Below are 12,506 nucleotides of genomic sequence, written 5' to 3'. Positions count from 1 at the left end.
GAACAGCGCAGCGTCGATGACGTAAGCGTGTCCAGGGCCGAATGTAATGTGAGTGCGGGCCGTCGGGGGAGACGGGAGGGGGAACAATCATGCTTTAGCCCGGTTCAAGGCAACTGTACATAGTGTGAGTACGACCTAAGCCGAAGGAAAATGAAAACTCAATCCAGCAACCTTTTTGCTGTGAGGCGACAGTGTTAACCACTGAGCCACCATGCTGCCCTGCTTAACCCAAAAATGTTTGATTTTATTCCAACCAGATATCATTATTCCTTCTACTGTAAGTGAGTGCAGTTGTGTGTGTTCAGTCGTGTCTTACCCTCCAGCATGCTGACGTGCATGGCGTCATTGGCTCTCTTTGGCACACTCAGCATGACCTCCAGGCCATCTTTAATTTCACCTTTGCCTTCTTCACAGCAGGACAGCAGCTCCTGTAAGCACACACACTGTTCTCAACACTGCCCGGCACACAAGACACAACAACTGAGCGTCTTAGCAAAGTACATGCTGAAATCTTGGAAATGCCAAGCTACCTTGAGCAGCAGCTGATATTTGGTGATCCTCTGTACAGGTTTGATGAGGTATGATGATATAGAGTTGGTCAGACTGTGTCTCTTCTGAATCTCCTGTTTACAGCAACAATAAAATAATAATCAGTAATCAATAATCTATATATATATATATATATATATATATATATATATATATATATATATATATATATATATATATATATATATATATATATATATATATATCTGATTGGCTGATAGCCGTGAGATATTTTGCCAGTAACATCACACAAAGGCCTCTTAACCCTTCTCTGTGTATTACTCCGCCCCCATACAGCCAGCAACAAGCAGAGAGACGCTACAGTTTGACAAATATTACTGCTGTTAGACAACAAAATGTACTTTTGAGGCTTTTTAATAAGCATAATAATAAAGCATAATAAGCCCTTGCTTAGTGTGTTTTCCAGAGCATGAATAAGAAGCTTAAAAACTGAAGCATCATGGTTTTTAAGGTGAATAAAGTCAATAAGAAACTGCAAATAAGATGCTGGATTCAGCCTTGTCCCTTCTTATCGCAAACACAACAACAGTCTGGTAGTGATTGTTTTTTTCAAGGTTAATTATTGTGATATTGTAACGGTCGCTGAATGTTTGATATGCTTTGTGTATAAATGTCCCCTTTAAGAGGACTATTCCTGTGGTTGTTTTACCTTTTAGGTGCAAGCACGCATGTATGGGAGCTCAGTTCAGTTTTGGTGAGCTCTGAGGAGAAGTGTGTGATGGTCGCTCTACCGCTGTATGATTCTTTTATTTTAATAATGCAACATTTTATTTTGCGACGGATGTTTGAGTGTCTTTTTCTCTTCCTTTTGCCTACTCATTGTCATTGACTGGCATGTATGTATTCGATAGCACTTGGGAGAAATGCATAAAGGCCAATATGAAGAGCGAAATAGTTTCTGTCTCCTTTATTCTATAAGGTCTCCGGGTAAACGCTGGGACACCTGCAAAAGTTTTACTGACAGCATCATGGATATATGTGACTTTTTACCACAAAACCAGTCATAAGTGTACATGTTCTTTTAAAAATAATTTTTTAAATTGAAATGTGTACTGGATGAATAAATGATCATTCAGTTGATGTATGGTTTGTTAGGATAGCTCAGGTTAGAGTTTGAACTATTTTGATTTAATTGGATTCACGGAATAATAGTTGAACTAAAGAATAAGCAAGTTTGCTAGCCAAATGAACATTGCTAATTTTGATTTCACACGGACTTTAAAATAAACAGTAACTCTTTGAAAAACTGATGAGTACTTACATCAAAAAAACTCCCAGCATGGTCTAGGATGAGCTGACTGGAATCTGGTTTGTTTTTGCAGTATGTCACATAAATGTTAAACTTATCGGCCTGAAAAACAAACATACAATCTCCAGTTTAGCATATCAAAGTCAAATCAAATCAAGTCATATTGAACTTCATGGTTTTCTGTATCAAGATATTTTGATAAATATAAATAAATAAAAAGTATGGTCCTTGCCAGGTCTTAGAATTTGGAAGACAAAATTTGGAACAACATCACATCTCATACCATGCTATTATTTATTTAACACAAATAAAACCAAGATAAACAAGCCATGGGTGACAAACATAGGACTTTTTAAGTTGTTGTTGTTGTTGTTGTTTTTTTTAGCTATTCTATTGTAGATTTGCTGAACTTGCGATCATTGTCTTATTCAGGACCCCTGAGGACACACACCTGAAGATACACACATCTGAAAACTCAAGATGAAAAGATTAACAATGGCAGACCACTTTTGTTATTGCTATATGTTGTTTATCTCAATTTAATGCTGTTAATTTGTTTGCTGCCCAATGAGCAGAAGGGTAAACATGATGGTTATTTTCATAATGAATGGCTTTTTAAACTGCAAAACTAAAATCAGGCAGAAAGATAAATCAGTTTGGTAAGCTTAATATAATGAAAATATAATGTAGATATTTGGTAATAAAATGATGTAGGCCTTGATACCCCAACCAGCACAACCATACCCTGTCAATCAATTAATCCAACCATCCATCCAACCAACCAACCATCCATCCAACCAACCAACCAACTATCCATCCATCCAACCAACAAACCATCTAACCAACCAACCATCCATCCAACCAACCAACCAACCAACCAACCAACCATCCGACCGACCGACCGACCGACCGGCCAACCGACCAACCAACCAACCAACCAACCAACCAACCAACCAACCAACCAACCAACCAGCCAACCGACCAACCAACCAACCAACCGACCGACCAACCAACCATCTGACCAACCAACCATCCAACCAACCAACCAACCGACCAACCAACCAACCGACCAACCAACCATCTGACCAATCAACCATCCAACCAACCAACCAACCAACCAACCAACCAACCAACCAACCAACCAACCAACCAACCAACCAACCAACCAACCATCCAACCAACCAACCAACCAACCAACCAACCAACCAACCAACCAACCAACCATCCAACCGACAAACCAACCATCCAACCGACCGACCGACCATCCAACCGACCAACCAACCGACCAACCAACCAACCAACCAACCAACCAACCAACCAACCGACAAACCAACCATCCAACCAACCAACCAACCAACCATCCAACCGACAAACCAACCATCCAACCGACCGACCATCCAACCGTCCAACCAACCAACCAACCAACCAACCAACCAACCAACCAACCAACCAACCAACCAACCATCCAACCAACCAACCAACCAATCAACCAACCAACCAACCAACCAACCAACCAACCAACCAACTGACCGACCATCAAACCAATCAACCAATCAATCAATCAATCAATCAATCAATCAATCAATCAATCAATCAATCAATCAATCAATCAATCAATCAATCAATCAATCAATCAATCAATCAATCAATCAATCAATTAGTCAATCATCTATAAACCAATCAACGTACCAACAAATGAATAAATTAATGAATCAATCACTCAATGCAGGTATTAAAGAAAAACTCACCCATGTCACAAAGCAATGTCCCACATCCTCAGGCAGTTGCTCATAATTGATCAGCTCCTTCAGGAATATACTACAACACAAACAGAACAGCATGGAAATAATTCATAATCTCTACATCCCTCATGATATGGGACACAAGAGTTCACGCAAAAATTTAAATCCTGTCATTATTTACTCGCCCTCCAACTTCTTTGTCAAGTTGTCGAGGTTTTGTCCTCTGTTGAACACAAACATATTTTGAGGAATGCAGGAAAGCAAGAGCTATAGCCTTCCATAGTACTTTATCAATAGCTGCTGGCTTTCAGTATTACTCAGAATATCGTCTATTGTGTTCAACAGAAGAAAGGAACTCATAAAAGTTTAGATACTCGAATGAGAATATATGGTGAGGAAATAGTCATTGTTGGGCGGACTTTGCCTTAAATACAGTGGTTTGTGGCTTACAATTGTCACTTAAATGAGATTTATTGAGAGAAACTCACTTATTGTGGAAGTCGTAAATCTCCTGAATGTTGCCAAAGATGATGTGCTCTTTGTTGGCGATTCCTGGAGGAATTTCCTCCACACCATTGGTCATCTCCCACAAATATGTCTAACAATAAACCACACAAGAGAACTGAGAAGACCTTTAGACCTTTATTGAATGTGCTTTAGATTTTAAGCATATGCTATAATGAAATATATAACTGAATTATTAAATCGAATTGGAATTGAATTGGAAAAAATAAGTCATACATTTTTAATCCAGCAAAATTGCTCAAACCATTAATCAAAGAAGATGTCATTTACATATGAAAGATTTAAAGTTATGGCAAGCAAATTAAAGTGTAAGCATTATGGACATTTATATGAGCTTTATGATTTATTTGAATGAATAAAACTGAAGTGCATACCTCTAAGCATTCATGTAAGTCCCTCACATAAGCCTTTTCTGTCTGCAACAGCTCTGCTATAATAAACCTGCAACAGACAACACAGGTCGTTTATAAGAGTGTTCAGTGGGAACGGCGCTGGCTGGAGGCTGTGTGTGATCGCTTACTCTTTCTTCCGGGCTGATTTCCTCTTTTCTTCATTCACCTCGTGGTTGGGGTCACGGAGTTTAACCTCTGGGCCAGTCAGACTGGCTGGGATGATATCCAGCTCCAGATCCTTATTATCCTGAAACACACATAGTTGTTTTGGTGGTTTTGGGGAACTCTCCTTTTATATGCATATGTAATATACTTTATACTCTCTAAACTGCTTATGTTATTGCGTTACACAATCGCTACCCATAAAGCAAACCTGTGGCAAATTATGAAAGTGAAAACACATGTGATTTCGGTTTACCCAGGTGAAAAAAAATATATAATTAAATTAAAATACACTTAAATACCCGCAAATACATTTTTAGTACATTGTTATTTTTTGTGTTAAATAAAAGTTTGATGGTTTTACACTATAAATATACTAATTAAAAGTGTGTTTATACTTCAGTAGGACTTTAGTACACTTGACAAAAGTATACTAAATACCAATAATACTTAAATAACTTTTTAGTGTACTACAATAAAGTACACTACAGAAAAAACATCCAAAAGAGTTTTTTTAGTGTGTTTTTCAAAAGTGTGCTTTAAATGCTTTAAACATTAGTTGATTTTTAGTACACTGTTTACATACTAATCCTAAGTTTAAAATAAGGTAATATGTAAAATATCTATTAGTAATGTATTGTAGTAGAAGTACATTTTCCCAAAAGTTGTACTTAAGTACACTTGATATGAATGCATAAATTGATTTTGAGTGTGGTAATTTTAAGTTTAAAATAAAATGACTTTATAAAAAATCTATTAGTAATGTATTGTAGTAGAAGTACATTTTCCCAAAACACTTTTAATACAGTATTTAGCACACTTTTTTTTTTTTTTACAATTTGTATATTCTTTTAATATATTACTATTATACTTTAAATTAGTCATAAATATATTTAAATGTTTAAAAGTAAGGTTCAAGTGTAACTATATATATATATATATATATATATATATATATATATATATATATATATATATATATATATATATATATATATATAAATATATATATATATATAAATATATATATATATATATATATATATATATATATATATATATATATATATATATATATATATATATATATATATTTTTTTTTTTTTTTTTTTTTTAATACAGATATAGTATGTTAAAAGCGGTGTCAGGGTGTCTCAAAATAGCACAGTTGAGTACACTTAGATGGTATTAAGTTTATCTTAACATGTACTTAATACTATCTTTTAGTACATTAAGTACAAAATTAGTGTGCGAAAATAGAGCACTTTTAGTACATTACTGAAAAGTGTACTAAGTACACTTAAATAAAGTGCATTTTAGTGCACTTTTTTACCTGGGTAATCTGTCCAGTTGATGACTATAGTCTAAACTTTTGGAACTATTGTTACACATTTATTAGATTTTCACAGACAGCTCAAATTTAACCTTGTTTTAGCTTGTTTTTTATGTCTACTAGATGTTTTTTAAACAAAAAGTGTGTGCTGGAATGTTTGTTAACAAATTTAGCTGATTGTTTGAGTGTTAAAGATGCTTGATAGATTCAAAGAAGAAACAAACACAAAGGTTTGTAAAAATGCGTTGAAAAATCTTCTCTGTAAAAAGGCAATTAGGAAATATTTTAATCATATTTGACGGTTAATTATTTTCATTCAACCCAAGTAACTGAGGCTGCGTACGAAACTGCATACTTCCCTCATACTATATAGTATGCTAAAACTGTATGTGAACTGTATGTCCTTTCATTTGTTTATAGTTCAAAAATCGAAGATTTTGGAATTAAAGCTTCGTAAAATTTCGAGTATGTTCCATTTTCCTTTACGTTTTTATAATTACAGATGCGTGAATTTTTTTACGCACTAAATAATTATGACAGCGGTTTTATTCCATAACTTTAATAGTGAAAATTGTTGCTGTGAAGGCGTTGAATATGCTGTATAGATTGAGTACCTCAGAGCTGATGCCCAGCACATTTTCCAGGTCACAGCGGTATTTGCCCATGCGCATGGAGAAGTCCCTGTAGCGCTTGTCCACTGCCGTCAGACACTTCTTCAAGTCGGTGACATGCATGTGTCCTTTCTCAACAAAGTTATCCGCCAGCTGGATCAGCATCTTCACTTTCTCCTTAGTTTGCTGCGTCACATAGAAACAAAATGTTATTGTGTGGTCCACTAAATAAATATATAATTACAGTTAAATTCAGAATTATTTGTCCCCCTGTATTTTTTCAACACAGTACTAAACATAATAGTTTTAACTCATTTCTAATAACTGGTTTCTTTTATTTTTGTCATGATGACAGTGCATAAATATTTTCGAGATACTAGTACTCAGCTTAAAGTGACATTTAAAGACTTAAATTATGCAAGTTAGGTTAATTAGGCCAGTCATTGCATATCAATGGTTTGTTCTGTAGACAATTGAAAAAGAATATTGCTTAAGGGACTAATAATTTTGACCCTAAAGTGTTTTTTTTTTTTTTTCTTTTATCCAAACTGAAATAAAACAAATAAGACTTTCCCCAGAAGAAAAAAAGAGGTAGGAAATACTGTGAAAAACTCCTTGCTAAATATCATTTAAATATCATTGTAAATATCATTTAGGACAGAGTTTTTCAGCTGGTGGGTCGCGGGAACATTTTCAGTGGGTCATGAAAATGTGGGAGTGTGTGGTCAAAAAAACAACAACAAAAGTTACATTTTTTACTTATTTTGCTTATATCAGACTTTTATTTTGAAATGCGTGCGCGACAACCGTACCGTTTGACATGTGAAATTTCTTTTAATTATAGCAACAAATATGTTGAAGCTCAAGTACGACTTCAATTGTGGATTTACATATATTGATGACAAAAACCTCAATATGTCATATGTAGTGAGGTGGTCTCACAAGAAAGCACGAAACCTTCTAAATTAAAACGACATTTAGAAAACAAACATCCCAGTTGCAAGGACAAACCTGTGGACTATTTCCAAAGAAAACTCCAGTAGCTGAGGGCATCACAAAAGTGCTGAACATCTTCAAGTTCAAAACAAGTACAGGTACTTCGCGCATCTTACTGTGCTCATTGTGTAGCAAAGACCAAGAAAGCCCATATTGTCTTGTTTTCAGAAATAATAAGTCAAAATTATGTTAAATTTTCCTTAAAACAAGCTAAATAATCTACAAACGGGATAAGAAAAAAATTTGTTACATTAATATGTTGCTATAAAATTAGAGATACAATAATTTAACAGTATGTTAAGGAGCAGTAACATTAATGCAGTCTTACTGTTAACATATACATGTTTAAAATAAATAATAATAATAATAATAAACTGTTAAAATTTTACAGAAAAAATACGTAACTTGGTTTACAGCAGGTTTCTTTACAGTGAATCACAGTCAGCTGACTTTTCTAGAATTCCTCACATGACATGTTCCTTGCAGAATTTATTTTACGGTTTGTACCAGATTTTTAACAGTAAAATACCATTTTATCATACATTTGACAGATTTTTTTGTGCTGAAGTGGCCCTCGGTAGAATTTAATTTGAAACCCCTGCACAACAAGAAAGAGGGTGATAGGACGGATTTGTGTCTCTGTACCTTTGCGGAGATGCAGAATTCTTCGTATTCTTTGAGGAGTCCCTGAGTTTTCTCCATAGAGTCTCCGATGCAGGTGTGAGTGGCCAGATAGACCTCTCCTGCCTCCTCAATCCACTCTAATGCCTAAGACAGAGATGGACAGGCTCAAATCAAATCATCCAAAACACCAAGACATCATTTGTCACAGTATTTATTTTTATATAATCTAAAAAAATAATAAATATATGTAATACATTTTCAGGTGACTGAATACCACTCACTAGTACAGTACATTTGATATGCTAATTAGAAAAAAAGTGAACAATTAAACCAAATTATAACAATCTTCCACAAGCTGAACTATTTTAATTGGGAACACTTTACAATAAGTTTCCATTAGTTAATATTAGTTAACGCATTTACAAACATGATCGAACAATGAACCATTCATATTTTTAATAGGAAGCTATACAATATTATATTTGTGCATATACATTAGGTTAGTCAGTACTGAAGCCAAATCTGGAGCTAATCTAACAAAATAACTCACGATAACAGTCCAAAATGAGTACACCCAAATTTATATGTTACTGAAAAATATTAAATACAAATTTAAAAAAATGAGGAAAAATCAAGAGAAGCAAAAATAAATAAATAAATTTTGTAATAAATAAATAAATAATAAATAATAAAATGTAATTTTTTTTTGCAATATTTTGCTTGAATTTAATTGTCCTATCTTTCAATTTCTGAATAAGTTCGAAGACTAAAATGTTATTTTAATAAATATATCTGTTTAATAAATCTGTTTTGTTTAAATGCACCAAAATACATTGCCTATATTCACCGAGAAATGGATGAAACTATTCATTTTCAAAATGGCCGGTACTCAGTTATGCTGAGCTATCAGATGTGCTGAATTTACAATATGTTTATTCATCATTTTCTTCCAAAATACATGAATGCGGCTGTTTAACTGGTAGAGTAATAGAGTCTGGGGCATTGCTAGACATAAATCTACTGGGGCACAGCTCCTTCACAAAAAAAAAATAAATAAATAAATAAATAAAAAAGAAAATAAGTAAATAAATAACAAAACAAACAAACAAAAAAAAAATATATATATATATATATATATATATATATATATATATATATGTTATATATGTTTTTTTAAGAAAAAAAGTAAGTATAATTATAAATAAATAACAGTATTATTGTTATTATACAATTATTATTCTAAATAAATAACAGAAATCAATGTAACTAGAAAACAATCTAAAGACGATAAATTAATATATCTTTTGCATGAATATTAATTTTGTTAGAATGAAATTCTCTAGACAGTTCTACAGAATACAAAAAAAGATGTTTTATAGATTTATCTGTTGTGTGTGGTCTTACCCGACTTAAGGCCAAGAAATAGATTTATTAAGTTTAACCTCCTTGACTCATCTTCCCTTCTTTATGCTTCATACAAAAATAAATATTAGGAGCCATGCTTATTATAAATAATATAACCATCATATTATTTAAACTGTTTTGTTGACTTGCAAGACTCACGCGTCAGCATCAAGCAGGAGCGTGCGTGAGGCGCGCGGGTATTGTTTTTTTGCGCACATGCTCAGTTTGCTTTTTGATTGCTTTCATCAGCGTTGGTTCAGTTGCACATAGAGTAATTAATAAATAATAAATAATACACTTAATAAATACACTTGCATATAAAGTGAATCATATCTCAAAGCATTAACTGGGGCACTGGCGATTTTTACTAGGGCACAAGCCTCAGTAAATGGGGTCTAATGACGCCCCTGAATAGAGTAACCGTTCTAATAACAAACACTGTGTATCTTAGGTGAATAAACAAAAGAATAAAAAAATCATTACTACCTTCTCCATAGACATCAACATGTATTTTAAAAACCAAAAATGTTTTGCTAGTATTTATTTGAATGTCTAAAACCTAAAATAAAGGTTATTTGTTTGAAAACATGCAGAATATCTTATTTGAATTTTCCAGTTGATGATATACATTCTGAACATTCTAATCACACCGGTGTGATCATTAACTAATGCAAACAAGCACAACTTTTGATTTCATTAATGCATTAGTAAATGTTAAACTATGATAATCTAATGCTCGAGAAGCACTGAGAAAGATAACTACATGCACTATGTTGCATAACAGATGTGGTCAAATATATTTCAAAAATATACAACACAGGCATAAAAATACACACAATCTGCGAAAGGCATCAGCGTTTACATTGGACAGATTGACAAGCCATTTTTCCACAATTCTACCTGAGCCAATAGAATTCAGTGTTTTCACCTGTTTGGCATTGCGTTCAAACACCACATACTGCTGACACTGATCCAAACGCCGCTTCTTCATGGTCCAGAAATGCAAAACTCTGTTTTCCCTCTGCAGCAGTTCATTCAGGATGGCTGCACAAACACCACACAACACACAAACACACACGACAGATGCTTAACATGAATAAATGAGTGACCGCATCGATGAAGAATGTTTTGTGAGAGGAAAACTGGGAAAGATGGACACACATATGTTAGAACAGACTATAGAGAGTGCAGGATCTGACCTTTGACCTGTTGCTCAGGGCCACGAGTGTTGCTAGATGATCCCTGAGAGCTGACATTGTTCCGGTGGATGTATTTCAGAAAAACCTCAGCATTGCGCCTGGCCAGAGTGCATGCCTGAAAATGACGGAATTTAGTTTTCATATGTTTGATATACTGACTGACAATTTGAGCCAAAAAGTCAAATTGAAGCATTTCTTAAGACCTTTCCGAGTCCATATTTTACATACATATACATTATTTGAAATTATATTATATCCCTTGCTATTTACTATTGTATTTTGTAGTACAGTAAAGGTTAGTATTCTAATGCTGCGTTCACACCAGACGCGGCACGCGCGTCAAGCGCGAGTGATTTACATGTTAAGTCAATGCAAACGCGCGAATAGACATCCTGCGGTGCGATACGTGCAAATGGCGCGGTGCGAATGACGCAAATTGCGCGAATGGCGCAGTGCTTATAGCGCGATAAACGCAAGGCGAATTGAGCGTTTGACGCTCTTAACAAGCATTTTGCGCGAATCTCTCGAGTTCGAAAATCTGAACTTTAGCGGACATTCGCGCCGCGTTAACCAATCAGAAGCTTGCTCTTGTGTGGGCGTGATTGTGAGGTAGAACTTGTTAATGGTGTCCGGGGGGAAATCCTCCAGGCAACACCGACAACAAGTCATCAAACTGGGCTTGGCTCAGTCAGAAGCACCGCTGAAAGCCTCCGTCATCCAGGTTCAGTTTCTGGAGGAATTTATGAGTTCACAGAGCTGGATGCACCTCTGAAAGGATGCAGTGGACTCAGACAGGACCCTAAAAATTTCGACGCTGTTTTTCAGTCTCCATAAAGCACATTAACACTGTTATTTTCTTAATAAAATCCATGTTAGCCATTTAGCTATGAAGCTAGAGTCACCGGGCAGACAGAAGCCCTGCCCATCACACGAATCCGCGTCTGTTTTGAAGTGAATTTGACACGCGATTAAAGCGGATTTGACGGGGGAATGAAGCGGGGGTCGACGCGCGAATGAAGCGAGTAAACTCAAATGTTCACGCGGCTATTTACGTGCGAATAGTGGGATTTTTATGCGCGTTCCGTGTCTGGTGTGAACACAGCATAAGGGGAAAAAATATGGCATGTTTAGCCCGACAGTAACACATGTTTACCAATGGCACTACCACATGTTTACCAATAGGTGATTACTAGATTAAAATTCAAGCATTTTCAAGGATTTCCAGCAACCGTAAGAACCCTGAATAGTGACCTTGAGAAAAGCTTCTTTCTGCTCCAGGTGTTTGCTGATGAGAGGCAGAACGTGATCAGTCTCTGATGAAGATCCTAGTTTATCATGAGCTCCACACCAGTCTTCATCTCTGCGGTACTCCTGCTCCAGACTCTCCAGGACACTACACACCTGCAAACAAACCATTCACAGAACATTAGGCATGGCACAGGGGCTGGATCCAAAATTGCCTTCTATACCCTTTAAGAAGAACTCAATTGTTTGTTTTAGAAATAGTCTTATTTTACAAGTCTACTAGAGGTAAACCGTTTACTTGAACCATTTTTGAATCCATTCAGCTGATTTATTTTTCTGGTAGGATCACTTTTAGCTTAGCTTAGCATAAAGAACCTTTTAATTGAACCATTTTTGAATCCATTCAGCTGATTTATTTTTCTGGTAGGATCACTTTTAGCTTAGCTTAGCATAA

The 12,506-nt window shown here is 35.2% G+C and overlaps 1 protein-coding gene across 11 annotated transcripts in view; it reads right to left on the bottom strand.

Moving 5' to 3' along the window:
• Positions 1–12,506, bottom strand: part of kalrna (kalirin RhoGEF kinase a) — a 273,633-nt gene that overhangs the window by 99,153 nt on the left and 161,974 nt on the right. For all 11 annotated transcript variants that reach the window (XR_012385103.1, XR_012385104.1, XR_012385105.1 and 8 more), the window contains exons 18-29: positions 12,059–12,208; positions 10,808–10,922; positions 10,537–10,652; positions 8,226–8,348; positions 6,588–6,770; positions 4,607–4,725; positions 4,461–4,527; positions 4,050–4,159; positions 3,568–3,637; positions 1,832–1,921; positions 531–623; positions 317–428 (exon numbers count right to left, since the gene is read on the bottom strand). Coding sequence is in view for 6 of the 11 variants with exons in the window: in XM_017357741.4 (XP_017213230.2) it covers positions 317–428; positions 531–623; positions 1,832–1,921; positions 3,568–3,637; positions 4,050–4,159; positions 4,461–4,527; positions 4,607–4,725; positions 6,588–6,770; positions 8,226–8,348; positions 10,537–10,652; positions 10,808–10,922; positions 12,059–12,208 (1,348 nt within the window). In the remaining 5 variants the exon portion in view is untranslated. The remainder of the gene's footprint in view (positions 1–316; positions 429–530; positions 624–1,831; positions 1,922–3,567; positions 3,638–4,049; positions 4,160–4,460; positions 4,528–4,606; positions 4,726–6,587; positions 6,771–8,225; positions 8,349–10,536; positions 10,653–10,807; positions 10,923–12,058; positions 12,209–12,506) is intronic.

Source organism: Danio rerio, chromosome 9, assembly GCF_049306965.1.
Source record: "Danio rerio strain Tuebingen ecotype United States chromosome 9, GRCz12tu, whole genome shotgun sequence".
In the NCBI taxonomy this organism is placed as follows: Eukaryota; Metazoa; Chordata; class Actinopteri; order Cypriniformes; family Danionidae; genus Danio; species Danio rerio.
The sequence above is the reverse complement of the archived record's forward strand: the minus strand, read 5'-3'. Positions and strand labels throughout refer to the sequence as shown.